The 17,555-nt window shown below is 53.0% G+C and overlaps 1 protein-coding gene across 1 annotated transcript; it reads left to right on the forward strand.

The window, feature by feature from the left end:
* The first annotated feature begins 2,369 nt into the window (after positions 1-2,369).
* On the forward strand, positions 2,370-16,664 carry FGF16 (fibroblast growth factor 16). Its single transcript, XM_071569353.1, has 3 exons — positions 2,370-2,646; positions 9,811-9,914; positions 15,648-16,664. The coding sequence occupies exons 1-3, from the start codon at positions 2,370-2,372 to the stop codon at positions 15,891-15,893; spliced, it is 627 nt and encodes a 208-aa protein (XP_071425454.1). The 3' UTR covers positions 15,894-16,664.
* Positions 16,665-17,555: the final 891 nt, after the last annotated feature.

Raw genomic sequence — 17,555 nt, forward strand, 5'->3', positions numbered from 1 at the left:
CCCACTGGGGGGAACCCACCACGGGGAGGCACTGTCTGAGGGGAGAGACCCGCTGAGGGGAGAGACCCACTGAGGGGACTCCCACCATGGGGGCACCCACTGAGGAGGGGAGACCTTCCGAGGGGATGCCCTCATGGGATAGACCTGCTGAGGGAAGAGGCCTGCAGAGGGCACAGAGATGCCCACGATGGTGGGAACCTACTGAGGGGGTGTTTGCTGAAAGGGAGGGGAGAGAACTACTGAGGGAATGCCCACCATGGAACAGACTTCCTGAGGAGAGACCTGAGGGAAGTGACCTGCTGAGAGAAGACTCGCTGAGGGGAGAGACACCCTAAGAGGACAGTCACACTGAAGTAAGAGACCTGTTGAGGGGACAGACCCGTGGAGGGGATCCTTGCCTTGGCCATGGTGGGAACCACCAAGGGGAGAGATCCCCTTCGGGGATATCCATCCAGGGAGAGACCCCACTGAGATGAGCCCCACTGAGGGGATACACCTTGGGGGGCTGAGGGAAACCGATGCCCCACTGCACCCCGGAGGAGCTGCTGTGACAGAGAGGGCTGGTGGTCTGGGGGCAATCTTGGATGTTTGTGGGGTCTCTGTGCCCCAGCAGGCACGGCAGAGGGCACGGCCACAGCCTCGCCCAGGGACAGGACAGGCTGGTACCGGAGATAGGACAGCCCGGTGTGGGGGGCAGGACAGGCCGGTGCCGGGGATTAAACAGCCCGGTGTGGGGGGCAGGACAGGCCGGTGCCGGGGGCAGGACAGGCCCATGCGGGGGGCAGGACAGGCCGGTGTTGGGGGGCAGGACAGGCCGGTGTCGGAGGACAGGACAGCCCGGTGCTGGGGGCAGGACAGCCCAGTGCCGGGATAGAACAGCCCGATGCCGGGGACAGCACAGCCCGGTGCCGGGGGCAGGATAGCCCAGTGTCGGGGGGCAGGACAGCCGGTGCCAGCGCCCGGCCCGCGGGGCCACCTCCGCTCCCCTCGGGGGGACCCCCCGGCCCCGCGAGCAGCAGCAGCAGCAGCAGCAGCAGCGCCGTCTGCCGGGCAGCGCCGGCCGGGCTCACCCCTTCCGCAGGCGCTCCCGACCCGGCCAGCCCCTTCCCCCGGTCCCTCCCGGTCCCTCCCGGTGCCCCCCGGTCCGTTTGGTCCCTCCCGGTAGCCCCGGTCCCCGCCGGAGCCGCCGCCCCGCCCCGCCCGGCCCCGTCTGTCTGCAGCGCGGCCGCAGCTGCCGGCGCAGATACGGTGTCGGCGGGCCGGGAGAGCGCGGAAACACCTGTTTCCAGCATGGGGAAGGTGGGGAGGGAAGAAGGGAGGGCGAGCGGCGCTGCCCGGCCCCGCCGCGGCCTCCGTCCCCTCCCGCCGGCGGTGACCCGGCCGTGCGGGATCGCCCTGCAGACAGACCGCGTTCCGGTTTGGCACGTTCGGCTGAAAAATGCGTCTCGACCCTCTCCTCACGTGTTGTTTCTTCCACCGTGTCCGTGCAGGGGGGAGTTGTTGGGTGGGGGCGCGGCCGGGGCTGAGGCGGCGGCGGCACCGACGGACCGGGTTCACCGACAGCCCCGGGGACACTCCCGGCTCGGGGGCATGGACAGCCCTGGGGGCACCCACCAGCTCGGGGGCTCTGACAGCCCCGGGGGCATCACCAGACCCGGGGACACCGACAGCCTCTGGGGCACCGACGGCCCCAGGGATACCCCGGCTCGAGAGCTTCCGACAGCCCCGGGGACATCGCCCGACCCGGGGGCAGCGATAGTGCTGGGGGCACTGACAACCCTGGGGACACCGACTAGCCCGGAGGGTCCGGCAGAGTTGGGGGCACCGAGTGGTCCGGGGGCACCGACTGACCCGGGCCGGGCCGGGAGCGGGGCCAAGGCTGCCGGCGGTGCGGGGCAGCCAGTGCGGGAGCGGGTGCGTGCGGGGGCTCCATGATTTCATCGTCGGCCAGTGGGGACCTGCCAAGAGCTGTTATGCCTCACTGCGATGTGTAGCTTTTTCCTGCCATTTTTTTAATAATAAAAGCGGGACTGAAGCGGCTCCCCCTCCCCTCACCTTTTTTTTTTTTTTTTAAGAGGAAAAAAAAAGCCAAATGGATCAGAGAAGAAGGGGGGAAAAAAAAGGCAATAGCCAAAGGGGATGCCAGTGAGGTGTGGCTTGCATTTAAATATCCAATATGTCAATGTAAGGGGAGTGTGTACGTATATAAAGTGCAGCTCGCATCCGACGGCGGGACACTGGATCCAGCGATGGGAGGCGCGGGCGGCGCGGGGCCGGGCCGGGGCCGGCGGAGCGGGGCCGGGCGGCCGCAGTGCGCGCTCTGAGCCGCCGCCGTGCCCGCGCCCCCGGGGCCGCTCCGCTCCGCGCCCATGGCCGAGGTGGGCGGCTTCCTCGGCGCTCTGGACCCCGAGCTGCACGGCTTCCCCCCCGCGCTGGGCGCCGCGCTGCCCCTCGCAGACTCGCCCGGCTTCCTCACCGAGCGCCTGGGGCAGATCGAGGGCCGGCTCCAGCGGGGATCCCCCACCGACTTCGCGCACCTCAAGGGCATCCTGCGGCGGCGGCAGCTCTACTGCCGCACCGGCTTCCACCTGGAGATCTTCCCCAACGGCACGGTGCAGGGCACCCGGCAGGACCACAGCCGCTTCGGTAAGGGGCCCGGAGCAGGTGCCCGCTAATATTATTACATATATTATAATTATATGTATTATATAGAATTATTATAATATATTACCCCGCTAATATAAATCATCCCGGGACGGATATAATTGGCCTCCTAAACAAATGCGCTCACTCCCCAGCAATGTGGGAGTTTTTATTTCCAATTTCCTACTCTCCCGGCTCTCAGCCTTTCTGCAGGTGCACTAAAACGTGCCTTAGCAGGGGAGGAAAAAAGAAAAAGTCATAAAGAAATAAATAAGGATAGTGACCAGGTCTAACTGCACCTCTGAAGTTTGTGGTGAGAGAGGCAAAACAAAGAATTCCTCTTTCGATTTTCCTGGAAATTCCTATGTAGGAAAAAGAAATTCCTGGCTTTTTTAGTTGTTTCTTTCCCCTCCCACACCCCCTCCTCCTTCTTTTTGGCCTCTGCAGATATTCGTGAGCTGCTTTCTTTTACTTGCATGAATTCCATTAGAAGAGCATCTCCCCAGAGCGGGCAGGGATCAGATGGCTGGATGGGTGTCAGGAGCTGGGTTTGGGAACGTTGTTGGAAAGGAGAGGGGGAAGCTGAAGGGGGAAAACCACTTAGGGGACCTCGGAAAGAAAGGAGAAGATGGAACAATAGGCAGAGCACCGTGGATTTACCTTGTCGCCCGGGATACAGCTGGAAGACTGCAGCGCCTGTATCAGTGGCACACGAGAGCAGGGATCTCTAATGAGACCGTATGTAATCTTCAAAAAATGCATCCCAAGCCACAGGCGAAGGAGAACAGTCGGTTTGAGCACAGCTAAGAGAAATTCCCGCTACTCCAGCATCTAGTGCAGGTGTCTGTGTAAGCTATCAACAAGTCCCATGCCAGTGATCTCAGCTATGTTGTCAACAGGTTGCAAGACGTGCTCACAAGACTTTTTATAGTTTTCAAGTGATTTAACTCCTCAGTGAAAGGAATAATTTTTTTCCTTCTTTGCAACCAGTCCTTTCCAATACTCCGGGAACTGCTGGCGCTGCTATTGTTGGAAGTGCGAGGCAGTTTTTTGGAACAATTGGGAAAGCTTATCTCGGCACCACGCTTTCCATAAACACCAGGTGTGTGCATAGCATGTGCCTGCCTAAATCAACAAGAAAGTCATAACCTGCGGGTCAGAGTCAGGTACTGATTTGCTTGTGGGGCAAGCAGTCTTTAATTACCTCCCCAAACCACCCATCTTTTAACCTTTCATGCTGGGTTTCTGCCTCAAAAGAACTGAAAGCAAACCCATTGCATTGGGTTGGGTTCAGTCCAACCTGCCATGTAGTGTTTCTATTTTACTTATCTTTGTGCAAGTAAACAGCTGGTTTCAAATGGCAGCGTTTGTTACAGGTCCATTTTTTTTACACAGATTGAGTAAAACAAGTGTATTTCCAAACCTGGAAAAACAGATGAAATGGGCTAAAACTTTTCATGAATTTTGCACATTGAAGGTTAAGTCACACAGTGCATTCGAAACATTGGCATTCCCTAAGTGTTTTAGCAGTCAGCATCCAGCTCCCTAAACTAGACCAGACTTCAGATATTATAGTTTTCTGCTTCAGGGTTTTCCCAGAGGCAGTGTAAAATAAATAGTTATTTGTTGTAATTGCAAGACAAAGCCCCAAAGGATTAGACTGGAATCCTTGTGTTCAGATAAAGTTGGACTAAGTCTCACTTCAGCAGAGACTCAAAGCAATAATGTATTGGCACACAGTATTCACCATCTGCGTTCAGTAGCCATGAATATTTAAATTCCAGTGTTACTGGTATGGTTCATATTAGGATGTCATGTATCGATGCATTCCTAAATTTTGCATGCAGCACTCAGAAAGCAGTAACTTATAACAGGAATGGGCAGCCTGAGCCAGTCTGGGCACTCCAAACCTGTGGTGGGGGAGGCAAAACCAGACAACGGGCTCAGGGGAGAAGTTTAAAGCTGCCTTAAATCTTGGGGCATCTGGGGAAATACTTAAAAATCCTGTATAATGGTTCTGTGGCTCAAGCCCCGTGGCTGGAAGGTGCTCCCTGATGCTGGGAGTGGATAATTAACGTGCTCCACGGATGGCTGCAGCACTGCAGGCACCAGTCCAGCTGCAGGTGGGATGGAGGCTGGAACCAGACTTGGCATCCCTGTCTCTGAACTCCAAATGGATTCAGGAATAGACAGGCAGTACCTGCACCCTCCCCTGCACAGCCATCCCAAAAGCTGCCAGATGTCCAAACATCCACGTGTTCCAGAGAGGAAAATAAAGAGCCAAAGGCCCAGGGATGCAGAACAGAGTCCCAGGGTCCTACAGGGAGGGTTAAAGGGGGAGATCCTTTGGTACCACAGCATTTGAGGATGTGACTGTAGGACACGGGGGAGGTGGCACATCATCCACCCACACTGCCTGGGCAATCACAGGAATTATTCCCTCTCATCTGTCAAGGGCTGGAGCCGTCCTAAATCACACCTGTCTTCTGGAATGTGATATTTTATACTTGTGAAAACACAGATTCATGCAAGAACAATGGAGCACAGCTTTTTTTTCCTAGAGGAAGCAAAATGTGGTGAAGCCCTCTGGGATTTTTGGAAGAAAGTTCATTCTTACACTAAAGAAGTGCCCAAATTCACTCTCTGAACTCGCTGCTCTGGCAAAGTCATCCCAGCAAAATAAAGTGTTTTCAAAAAGGTATCTGTTCTCACTGCATCTGCTCAGAACCTTCCTCTACGAAGAAATAAGGGACAGTCAAAATCTGAAGGGGGCCTGGACTGACATCAGCACCACTGTGATAACCGTTCTCAGAATGGAACCCAAAGAAATTCATCAGGGAAATCCCTGCTGGAAGGAACTGCTCTTTTTCTGCCTCGTGTCTCTTTTACAGCAGCATTAAAAGTGTGAACCCAACGGTGCTGCTCTTACTGCACAGGAGGAGACAAAGAGACCTCGAGTTTGCTCTGCAGATGAATGAAGGCAGCAAGCAAAGCTTCTCCTGGTACAAACCTGGATCTGTTACACAGAGCCCGAGAGAAGCCGCTGAAACCTCCGGAGAAAGTTTTGTTGCAGTTTTGACATTCAGACCGTAGAGCACCTGTTGCTGAACAGTTGTTGGGGTTTTCAGCCAGAGCTTTAGGTTTGTAGCCATTAATGCAACATCTGATGTTTCTGTCCCCTGGCTCCTGAATGTGGTGGTGTGAGAAGGGACAGGTGCAGGGAGCTGAGCTGCTCTTTGAGGGATGGTTTAGAGTAAGGCGAGAGTGTGGGGGTCCAGCCACAGCAAAGCCTGGGAGATTATTCAGAGCTTTGGTGGTAAATTAATACACTTGGAGTCTTAAGCAAAGCTCTCCAAGTCTTATCTGGAAAGGCTCAAGGGACAAAAGGAATTAATAATGAAAGTGAGAAAAAAGAGGCACTTTTTCCTGGGGGAAAGGAAAAAAAAGGAAAGGAGGGGGGAAAACATGTTCTACCACAAAAACACACCGCTACAATTGGAAAGAGAATTCTTGAGCTGGCCCCAGTGGCCACTCCCTGTGCTGCTGGAGATCAGATGCACGAAGCTGCAATTTTGTCTAGAATTGGAGTGAGTTAAGGACAGGATGGATATCCGCCCACATTTTTGCAGCCTTCACTCTGTCTCCTGACTTTTGTGGGTTTAAGTTACATTCTTAATGCTGCTTCAACATAGTCATCTTCGTGCACGTCTCCAAGTGCCACTCAAAGGTTAAAAAAAGGGGAATATTACAGGGACGTTGCTAGAAGAGGTTGTCGTGGGCACACCTGGAATAAATGTCATTTGCAAAACCAGGGAGTTTCTGTCCAACCTGCACCAGATGAGGGGTTCTCACCTTCCTGATCAGAGAGGGAAGATGCTGATGCTGCTCCTGGCTTGGTCCTTATCAGCTCTTTGGAGACCAGGATTCATGTGCCTCATACAGAGTGTGCTTGTGGGCATACTCAAGAAAAGCTCTTGGTTCCCCTGCCTCAGGCATCCCTCAGTTTCTCAGTGGAATCAGCAGCATTTTCCTGCTTCCCAGGGGTGACAGAAGACAAAAGAAGCCCCCAGACACTGGTGCTGAGGCCTGTGACTATACCTATAGGAAGGTTCCATCTCCAATTTTCTGATATTTTCCATTTGAACATCCACTTGTCCCCAGCCTGGGAAAGACTCTTGGATATCTCTGTACTCCAGTATTACTTTTTACACTCTCCCTACTTGTCCATCTTCCTTCATTCCCTCCTTTTCCAGAAGTGGCTGTGCTCATTCCTGTCCTGCAGGTGGGAAAAGCACTTCAGTAACTCCCTCACATGGATGGGGAGTGGAGGAAGGAGACCATCCCACATCCTGCACATCTTCCCTCCATGTTTGGGATTCTTGTCAGCCAAAAAACTACAATAACCACCAAGGGCTGAGCAGAGCAAAGCCAGGGGCTTGTTTGTGTGGCCTGGGAAGGTTTATCTGGCCTGGGAAGGCTGCCTTCCCTGCCTGCTCCTGGGGGTTCTGAAGGCAGGATATGCCCTCAGGCTGGGCCATGTACCTGGGCATATTTCAGCCTGTAAAATGCCCACCCTGGTCCATAAAACATGTTTTGTGTCATTTGCTTCCCGTTTCATCTCCAGGACTTGCTGCTCTCAAGTCCGTATTTCATCTCACTCAGCACCCACTGGTGCAGGGAGAGCTGGATTTGGGGCACAAGCCCCAGAGCAGGCAGGGCAAGAGGAGGGCAGGAGGTGGGCTGGGAGGCAGGAAGGCTGATTCCCACAGCCCGCTCAGCTGCCCACACTGAGCACTGGGCAGAGGGCACAGAGGTGTCCCTGCTGCTGGCTCTGCCCTGTGGCAGTGCATCTGCAGTACCAGGAATGGAAAAAGTCTTGTAAGAAGTGGGCTTGTGAAGGAGCTAGCTCAAATGCCTTAAAAACAGAAGCTTTCACTGTTGTGTAAATATATGTTACAAAATGGATTCTTTTGTTCTTTTTCCCTTAGTCACTGTCTAGTTCCCAAAATCCCTTGAGAAAAGCATTATCTCACTAGTTAGGGCTGCATTTATCTGTCCTTGGAAAAGTTTCTATACCTTTTCTTATTGGCCCTTATATACTCTTTCCTATTGGTTGTTATCCCTGGATTCTTACTTGTAATAGTTTGAATCCCCCTGGCTTCTTATTGGTAGTAGTTTGAATCCCCCAAAAATCTTTCTATACCCCTACCCATGATTAATAAACTCTCTCTCTCGTTCCTCTCCTGTGGTCTCTGTGTGGCTCTTTTGGGACACCTGGGGACAACAGGGGAGCACATCCCCTCCAGGTGACGGGCTAACTCCTGGGACCTGGAGTCCATCAACCATCACACTGCCCCGCGTTTGGGCAGTGATGCTGCGCCCTCTGAGAGCTCCCACAGCCACGTGTGGCCGAGCAGAGCCGTGCCCGGGGCCGAGGGACAGGCAGCTGGCCCGGGTGGCAGCTCGTCACGCGGTGCCGTCGGAGCAGGGCAGATTCTCAGCGCGGCTCCGGGAGGTAACCCGATCAGAGAGCGCAGGGCTCAGTTTGGGGAGCTATATTAGGAGACCTGGAGCCACGCTAAAGGTTACTGCAACTTTCTGCTGTCAACAGAGACATCCAGTTGTTAGATGAGATGGGAAAACCCTCTTCCTTCTACCTCCCAGCTAATTAAGTCAGTGCTGGACACGGGGAAAGGCTGCCCGTGACCTCCAGCTGGGGAGATGTGATAGCCAGAACAACACAGTCCCACTGCTGCCTTCAGGAGGTTTTCCTGGGAAGTTTGAAGGTTGCCACTTGTGATGTTGGGTAGGAGCTGTTTGGGTTTAAGTGCTTCATTAAGGGTTCTCCTGTTACAAGTCTTTCCCCCATGGCAACAGCTGCTGTGCCCCTTCCTGCAGTGGGGGTGCAGCAGGGAGACCCCGCTAATGACTCTGCCGGAGGAAATGAGACTGCCCCTCATTGTTAAAGCATCTGACACCATCAGCACAGGCTGAAGCCCATGGGTAAAACAGTGACTTGCAGGGCTGGGGGTGACTGGGACAGGTGCTGCTGGACAGGGAAGAGGCTGGCAGGAGTGGAGTTCTGGCAGCAGTGGTGGCAGGAGAGGGTTCTGGCAGCAGTGGTGGCAGGAGGGGGTTCTGGCAGCAGTGGTGGCAGGAGGGGGTCCTGGCAGCAGTGGTGGCAGGAGGGGGTTCTGGCAGCAGTGGTGGCAGGAGAGGGTTCTGGCAGCAGTGGTGGCAGGAGAGGGTTCTGGCAGTACTGGTGGCAGGAGGGGGTTCTGGCAGCAGTGGTGGCAGGAGGGGGTTCTGGCAGTACTGGTGGCAGGAGGGGGTTCTGGCAGCAGTGGTGGCAGGAGGGGGTTCTGGCAGTACTGGTGGCAGGAGGGAGTTCTGGCAGTACTGGTGGCAGGAGGGGGTTCTGGCAGCAGTGGTGGCAGGAGGGGATCCTGGCAGTACTGGTGGCAGGAGGGGGATTCTGGCAGTACTGGTGGCAGGAGGGGGTTCTGGCAGTACTGGTTGCAGGGGGTGATGGAGGAAGGGCTGGCAGTGCCATCACTCTGAAGGCTGCAGAGGAAGATGCATTTCTACCGGTGTGCTTTGAAGCTGGATTTTATCCCTGTGGTTACTGCATTCATTTTGGCATGTCAAGTGCCCCACTGGAGTGCCAGGATGGTGATGGTCTTCACAGACATCTCTTCTAGTACTTTTTACTTACTTTTTACTGAACTCATCACTTTAGAACTTGTGGGACTATCATCTCAAATCAGAAGCCAAAATCACTCTCCCGGTGAAAAAAACCAAACCCAACATGGTAACAGCCTTCTGGAATTTCTAATAGCCAGTCACAAGTTTCCACATCTGTCTTCTTGGTGATAATTAGGAAAAAAATCCAAACTGAGAACAACAAAACCTTGCAAAGCTTTTCTCATTAGCAAAGGTAGTCCCTGTTGGCAACTCAAATCCACCCTGCTGGGGAGAAGCCTAGATTGGAAATGGGAACATTGCACACAGGTGGGACTGTAGATTTAAGAACAATGTTGTAAATTATAAGGAAAACAGGGTCTGTAGGAAGCTTTGCAAAGATTGGGAAAGGCTGGTTTGTGTTTGTTGCTGGAATGTGGTGTTGCTTTTGTCCTCTGTGTGATGTTCAGTTCTCTTCTGTTCCAGGGATTTTGGAGTTCATCAGCCTGGCAGTGGGGCTGGTGAGCATCCGTGGGGTGGACTCCGGCCTCTACCTCGGCATGAACGAGCGAGGGGAGCTCTACGGCTCGGTAAGATCCGCGTGTGCCGCTCCCAGCGCTGCAGGCGGGGCTGTGTCTGTCACAGGCGGGGCTGTGTCTGTCACAGGCGGGGCTGTGTCTGTCACAGCCTCCAGTGCCCCATGTCTGTCACAGCCTCCAGTGCCTCTGGGCTGTGTGTGTCACAGCCTCCAGTGCCCCTGGGCTGTGTGTGTCACAGCCTCCAGTGCCCCATGTCTGTCACAGCCTCCAGTGCCTCTGGGCTGTGTCTGTCACAGCCTCCAGTGCCCCTGGGCAGTGTCTGTCACAGCCTCCAGTGCCCCTGGGCTGTGTGTGTCACAGCCTCCAGTGCCCCTGACTGTGTCTGTCACAGCCTCCAGTGCCCCTGGGCTGTGTCTGTCACAGCCTCCAGTGCCCCATGTCTGTCACAGCCTCCAGTGCCCCTGGGCAGTGTCTGTCACAGCCTCCAGTGCCCCATGTCTGTCACAGCCTCCAGTGCCCCTGGGCTGTGTGTGTCACAGCCTCCAGTGCCCCTGACTGTGTCTGTCACAGCCTCCAGTGCCCCTGGGCTGTGTCTGTCACAACCTCCAGTCCCCCATGTCTGTCACAGCCTCCAGTGCCCCTGGGCAGTGTCTGTCACGGCCTCCAGTGCCCCATGTCTGTCACAGCCTCCAGTGCCCCTGGCTGTGTCTGTCAGAGCCTCCAGTGCCCCTGGGCAGTGTCTGTCACAGCCTCCAGTCCCCCATGTCTGTCACAGCCTCCAGTGCCCCTGGCTGTGTCTGTCACAGCCTCCAGTGCCCCATGTCTGTCACAGCCTCCAGTGCCCCTGGGCTGCCACAGACCCTCCCTGTCCCCAAGGCCACTGCTGCTGCTGCAACACAAACATGGCATGAGGTGCCCACTAAGGCTTTGGCTTTTGGGAACAGCATAGCAATGGCCAGATAAAGGCAGGGGGACATTTAGCATAAAAGCAGGAGATGCTTGTGTGTGTTCACACCCTGAGGAGCTGCCTTGGGCTGAACTGGCAAAATGTCAACTGCTCAATCATAGAATCATGGAATGGATTGGGTTGGAAAAGATCTCTGAGATCATCAAGTCCAACCCTTGGTCCAACTCCAGTCCCTTTACCAGATCATGGCACTCAGTGCCACGGCCAAGCTCAGGTTAAAAACCTCCAGGGATGGGGAATCCACCCCCTCTCTGGGCAGCCCATTCCAATGCCTGAGCACTCTCTCTGTAAAGAATTTTTTTCTGATCTCCAACTTCAGTTTCCCTTGGCAGAGCTTGAGCCCATCTTGCCCTCTTGTCCTACTGTTGGTTCCCTGGGAGAAGAGACCAACCCCCACCTGGCCAGAACTTCCCTTCAGGGAGTTCCAGACAGTGCTGAGGTCACCTCTGAGCCTCCTCTTCTCCAGGCTGAACACCCCCAGCTCCCTCAGCCTCTCCCCACAGCACTTGTGCTCCAGTCCCTTCTCCAGCCTCGTTGCTCTTCTCTGGCCCCGCTCCAGCCCCTCAATCTCTTTCCTGACCTGAGGGGCCCAGAACTGAACACAACACTCCAGGTGTGGCCTCAATACAGAGTCAAAGCCTCATTCCCCAAGCTGAGAAAAGGGAGGGAAAAAACCTGGAAACTCTAAGATTTAAACTTAAACTAACTATATATATTTATACAGAAAAGAGAAAAATAAAAGCAAACTACAATATAACACACACTTACACAAGTTAAATATAACAACAATCTTCTGCTTCCCACCAAAAGTTGATTCCATCACTCCAGATCTATAAAGTACCTCAAAAGACACTCAGCAAGGCAAAAGAGAGAGAATAACAATAAAATGTTTTACTTCCCTGAACTCAAACAAAATGAGAGTAGCAGTGGCAGCAGCCAAGGCCACTCCAGCAGGGCTGCACTTTCATGTCTTGCCTCTGCCTTGACCATGATGGGAACTGAGAGAACTCCTCCCACTCTACTGTATTTATATCCCAGTTTGCCTCATCTGATAAGAAATATTTATTGGTTGCTTAAATCAGGTGACACCTGTCTCTTCTACTCTGTGTGGCCCTGTCAGGCCTACTAAAAAGGCCTAATTAAAACTACCCCAGTAACACAAAGCTGTGCTCTCTGCCTGCTCAGGGTCTGCACCTAGAGCAGACTTTATCCTTGTATTGTGGCTAACCAACAGAAGCTGAAATTTGGGGCTGTTATCATAACATTCTCTGCAATTCCTTTTGGGAGTTTAGGTCTGCTGCTCATAATTTCCTAAAATGCTCTTTTCAGACTAAAATTTTCCCTGTTTTGACCAAAAAAAGCCCCAGACTCTTTCAGTGTTATGACTTGCAGTCAAAATGCCAGGTTTTAACAGCTGAGCAGAGATTCTTCCTACAGGTTCATTTAACTCAATTCCCAATTACTTAGCTCAAGTCAATATAAGATAGTTATTTCTAGTTATCTAAAAGAATCACTTCTCATTTGGAAAACTTAATTGCACTCTAGAGAGCCATTCTAAGTTTCTTTTTCTGTAGCTGCTGCAACTCATTGATGCTTTTTCTTCAACTCAACCCATCACCTGTGTGTGATTTTTTAAAAAGTCTGGGTCCTGGCACTGCCCTGGGTGAGGATACTGATTTTTAAGGATGGATCACAGTAAATGTAAACTGAAGTAAAATAAACCAGTTTCAAACCAAAGCAGGAGGCACAAACTTCCTCCCTCCAAATCAGCTCAATCTCATAGTGTAAAGCTTTAAACTCATCTGCTCTGTGTACAGAGAAGCCTTCAGAAAGCCTTTGCTCAGCAAACAGTAAATCACAACTTTCCATCCTTTTCCTTCTCCCGTTCCCACCTGAGACTGCCACAGATCCTTTCAATTGCTGACCTTTATATGAGGTATTTGCCCACAGAGATTGTTGACTCACCATCCCTGGAAGTGTCCAAGGGGATGGGGCTTGGAGCAACCTGGGACAGTGGGAGGTGTCCCTGCCCATGGTAGGACATGGAACAAGATGATCTTTGAGGTCCCTTCCAACCCAAACCATTCCATGATTCTCTAATAATCAAATGCTGACACACTGAGAACTATTCCTTCCCCACCTCATTTCTGTAAAAACTTCTACCCCAAACAGACATTAAATGCAGAAGCAGTGATTAAATTACAAGTGATTTGTTAAATTACAAATGGATTAAATTACAAACTGATTAAATTACAGATAACAGATACAAAAGAAAATCACCAGGATTCCACAAAACACAAAAAATCCTGAAGCACAGTTCAGAAAGCAGGGCTGCCTCTGCACCTCTCCTGTCCAACCCCAAGGCTGCTCAGCAGCTCCTGGAACCACAGTTTTCACTTGTGCTGCTGGAAAGGAGGACATGAGACCCTCCCTGTGCCTTCAAACCCTGTAGCTCTGCCTGTGAACTGTCGAGTTTCATGATGGGTTAATTAAATTCTAGAGCTTGTGTTCATGTTACAACACAGAAACAAAAACAGGATAACATTTTACAGCCCTGAATCTGGAAACAGAATTGACCTGAAGTCATAATCTTGGGAACTGTCCCTGCCCATGGCAGGGGGTTGGAATGAGATGATCTCTAAGGTCCCTTCCAGCCCAAATCATTCTGAGATCCTGTGCACCAGCAGCACCTTGACTGGACACTGCAGGGACACAGTCAAACTGCTGCTCCAGACTGTGCCAAAGTCACGAGCCAGGTCCCCAAATAACCCTGGAGTTTGAAAATCTGGGACACGTGGGTTGTACAATGATGGCTTTTGGAACTCAAAAGCCACTACAGTGTTCTTAATTAAAGGTCCATAAAACAGCCTGACAACAGCATTAGCATTACAATGGTATTTTGGGACATCACAGTGCAGCGGTATTTTTAAATTCTCAGCAAGTTTAGTATTTCCCTCCATGCCAATTTTGCCTGATCTGTGTGTTGATGCAGCCAGAGCCATCCCTGCAGGGACACGTGGAGTCCCCTCGGGACACACAGCCTGGCCCTGTAACCTCTGCCAGCGTCTCTCTGGAGCTTCCCAACCAGCTCAGGAGCACCACTAATACTCAGGACAGCACCTTGCCTGCTGCCTGTGTGGTGTCAGGTTCAGTGGGGACATCCCAGGGCTTGGAAAGGGACAGATCACACCTTGCAGAGCCAGCCCAGACTCGCCAAACATTTTCCACGAGCACTGTACGCCCAAGTGCCCAGAGAGCTGGGGGTGAACGGGGGCAAAGCAGCAGCACACGAGCTCAGCCAGTCATCAGGTGCCAACATCTCCCAAACAGGTGGCATCCAAGGGGAGGGAGAAAGCCAGCCCATGTTTATTGACAGATCTGGGAAGAGAAGCACATTGATAATCACAGAATGACAGACTATTCTGAGCTGGAAGGGACCCACAAGGATCATCGAGTCCAACTCTTAAGTCAATGGCCCACACAGGGGATTGAACCCATGACCTTGGCATTATTACAACCAAGTTTTACCCAACTGAACCCACAGTTCCTGGGTCTCAAATGGCCAGGGCTGTGGCCCAGGGCTTTTGGAGGGCTCACAACTCACCTCAGGGTGTATTTAATTAGCAGCAAAACATTGGGAACATGTTTGAGCACAGGTGAGCCCCTGGATCATGTTACAAAACATCTCCTGCGGGCAGTAACATTTACTGAGCACTCTGTGTGCCACAGACTGGACACATGCCCTGCCCAGATAGTTTTCAGTGTAGCACAGTGTAATGTCACAGCACCCTGCATTTGCAGACTGCCCTTCATCCCAAAGGGCTCCCATGTCCCCCTGGCAGTGTCGCTCCTGGACAGGATGTCTGGTCCCTCTGTGATCTCTGGCAAAGCCATCCCCGTGTCCTTGTGGGGCAGGGGACACAGCCCCTCTCCCCACTGCAGCTGGGCACATCCCTGTAGTGGCATTTGGAGATGGGATGGAGAGGGAAGGAGGCTGCTGGTGACAGTCCTGGCTGTCAGGGCTGGAGAGAAAGGCTGGTTGTGGTGGTGGTGACATCAGTTCCTTCCCTCCCTCCTCCCAGCGTGGGATTCACCAGCCCGGGCTGGCAAACACTCATCACATCACCCCTCACCACCCTGAGTCTGCCCTGCGGTCTGGTGTCCATAGGGCACTGCTTCCCACCCCTTGGGTGTTGTTATGGCCTCCCATCAGAGCCCACCAGCCCTCCAGGAGATGGAACAGGAATGCTTTCATTCCTATTGTATCGCACAGACCTGTGCCCTGACCTCCCAAAGCGGTGCTTGCTCCTGGTTTCCTGTTAGAACCTTCAGATGTGCTGCCTGGTGCCTTCTCACCCCAGAGAAGGTTTTTGGGGTACCTTGGGGGGGCTGCTGCAGGGGGAGGTGGCAGGACAGCCCCTGCACAGGACGTGTCTCTGCCTGGCAGCACCTCCACCCCAGCACGCTCCAGACTCCCACCCTGGCACAGGGACCTGCCTGGCAGGTTTAGAGCTTTGATGTGGCCCTGTTGGATTTATTTATGGGCACTTTTACAAAACACATTCCCCTCCTTCTCCTTCTCCTCCTTTTGTCTCCTTTCTCCTCAACTCCAGTGGTCTTTTGGTCCCACCTGGTGTTCATTTCCAGCTCTCACCGAGGGGAAGCATCTCCAGCACAGCAGTCCCCATGCTCAGGGCAACCAGGGCAAGGCAGCTGGGAAAATTACAGAAAAATAAAATAAGGAAGGGGGGAACTTTATTCTCTTTTAACCCACTGACACGCGTGTCCCTTTGTCCCCTCCCGCCGCTGCCCCGCAGAAGAAGCTCACCCGGGAGTGCGTGTTCCGCGAGCAGTTCGAGGAGAACTGGTACAACACGTACGCCTCGACGCTGTACAAACACCCCGACTCGGAGCGACACTTCTACGTGGCCCTCAACAAGGACGGGTCCCCCCGCGAGGGCTACAGGACTAAGAGGCACCAGAAGTTCACCCACTTTCTGCCCCGCCCTGTGGACCCTGCCAAGATCCCCGCCGGGTACAGAGACCTCTTTCACTACAGGTGATGCTCCTGCAGCCGCCCCGGCCTGTACATACTTGGGCTCCCGAGCTTTTTCCCAGAGCGCTCCATTAATAGTCATTCCATCGTTCCTGTAAGCGTAGATGGCCTAGGGAAGCACTTACATGGAATTCAGACACTGCTGTTCCTCCTTGTTTCCAGTGTATATCGACCTGGGGTTATTTTGGGGCGGGGTAGGGGAAGGGAGGGAACCCTACATGTAATCTTCCATTTGCATTCACTTTTTTACCCGGTTGCTACACGAGAGGCTGAATATTCAGTGTTATGGTTGCTTAAAGGAACAAGCAGGTGAGCAAACCTGATCACTGGGGGGGGGAGAACCCCAAACCAACCTAAAAATGAAGAGAAGGAAAGAAAACAAAAGATCACGGAACTGCTGCAGATGCTGCTGGGCTGGGAGGGTTCCCTGCTGAGGAAAAGCCCTGGAAGAGGTGCCCTGCTTAAGCAGCCTGGAGTTTGCCATATGGATGATGCTCCATGGACTGGTCCTGATGTGTGGGGCTCTTCCTGCTGTTGGGGTCGGAATGGGGCAAGGAACATTATTCAGATGTAAGCATGGATACTGTGCATAAGGACAAAACTATTTATAAAATGTATATGATATTTATTTTATATATTTATTTATTTCAAAATAACTTTATTTTTAATGAGAGATGCTATGACCGGATTTTCATCAGGAAGAATAAGGTCCTACTGAAACAGGGGGGGAAAAAGAGTTTTAAGAGCTTATTGGCAATAAAATTGTCTTTATATTGTAGATTTCTTGCTAGCCCTTTTTTTTTGGCACTTTTCAACAATTAACCCAGTATTTCTCCTTCAATATGAACATTAAAACCACCTCTAAAAGGGCTTTGGTTGGTAAAGATGGATGATGTAAGCCCCAGACTCCTGTGGGAGGATGACATCAAACTCCAGGAGCCTGGGAAGCGCCAGTGCCACTCTGGGCAGGAGTTTTGGGCAGCTGAATCACCTTGGGTATGACACAGCCACTGTGGATTTACTGTCCTGCTCAGAATCAGGAGGAGAAACATTTGGAGCATCTGCTGCATTTCGGATGGACCCACCATTGCTGCAACCAAAGCTCTGATGAGACTCACCTGAAGCACCACAGAAAATCAGTGAAGAAAGAGTGGAAAGGACAACAGCGATTTTAACCCCCCTCCTGTGGGTGAGGATCATCCCTGCAGGCAGCACCTGGATGTTCCGGCTGTGTGGCATTTCCCCTGCAGAAACTGCCTGGTGGCACAGCCCCATCACCTCTGCCCTGTGCCCAGCTGGGCTCAGCCAAACCTGCTGGCGATTCCGGAGCCTCTGGAGCCACAGCCCTGCTCGGGTCAGGCCAGGGATGCTCCCGGGGGAGGCTCTGCCCTGCAGGTCCCTCCTGCCACCAGCACAGCCCCCAGTGACACCAGTGCCACACGTATGCCCTCACTGCCCGCTCAGGATGGCACAGAGCTGAGGGCAAGGACCCAGGAATGATCCCCATTCATGCTTTGCCATGATCTCAGGGATCTCAGCACCCTGTGGGAACAGCCACAGAGTCACTCAGAGGAGCTGGTGCCAAACTGGGACTGAGTGGGGTGTCTGGAAGGTGCAACACCGAACAGACACGGCTGTGGTGGCTTTGGGGTGGGTTCTGCTCAGCACC

Source organism: Pithys albifrons, chromosome 14 (genome assembly GCF_047495875.1).
Source record: "Pithys albifrons albifrons isolate INPA30051 chromosome 14, PitAlb_v1, whole genome shotgun sequence".
Lineage (NCBI taxonomy): Eukaryota > Metazoa > Chordata > Aves > Passeriformes > Thamnophilidae > Pithys > Pithys albifrons.

Bases quoted from the DNA above. Each gene is read 5' to 3' on its own strand.
- FGF16 (XM_071569353.1), top strand. From the start codon at position 2,370: ATGGCCGAGGTGGGCGGCTTCCTCGGCGCTCTGGACCCCGAGCTGCAC. The intron at 2,647-9,810 runs GTAAGGGGCCCG...CTTCTGTTCCAG, and splicing joins GCAGGACCACAGCCGCTTCG to GGATTTTGGAGTTCATCAGC. The intron at 9,915-15,647 runs GTAAGATCCGCG...GCTGCCCCGCAG, and splicing joins GAGGGGAGCTCTACGGCTCG to AAGAAGCTCACCCGGGAGTG.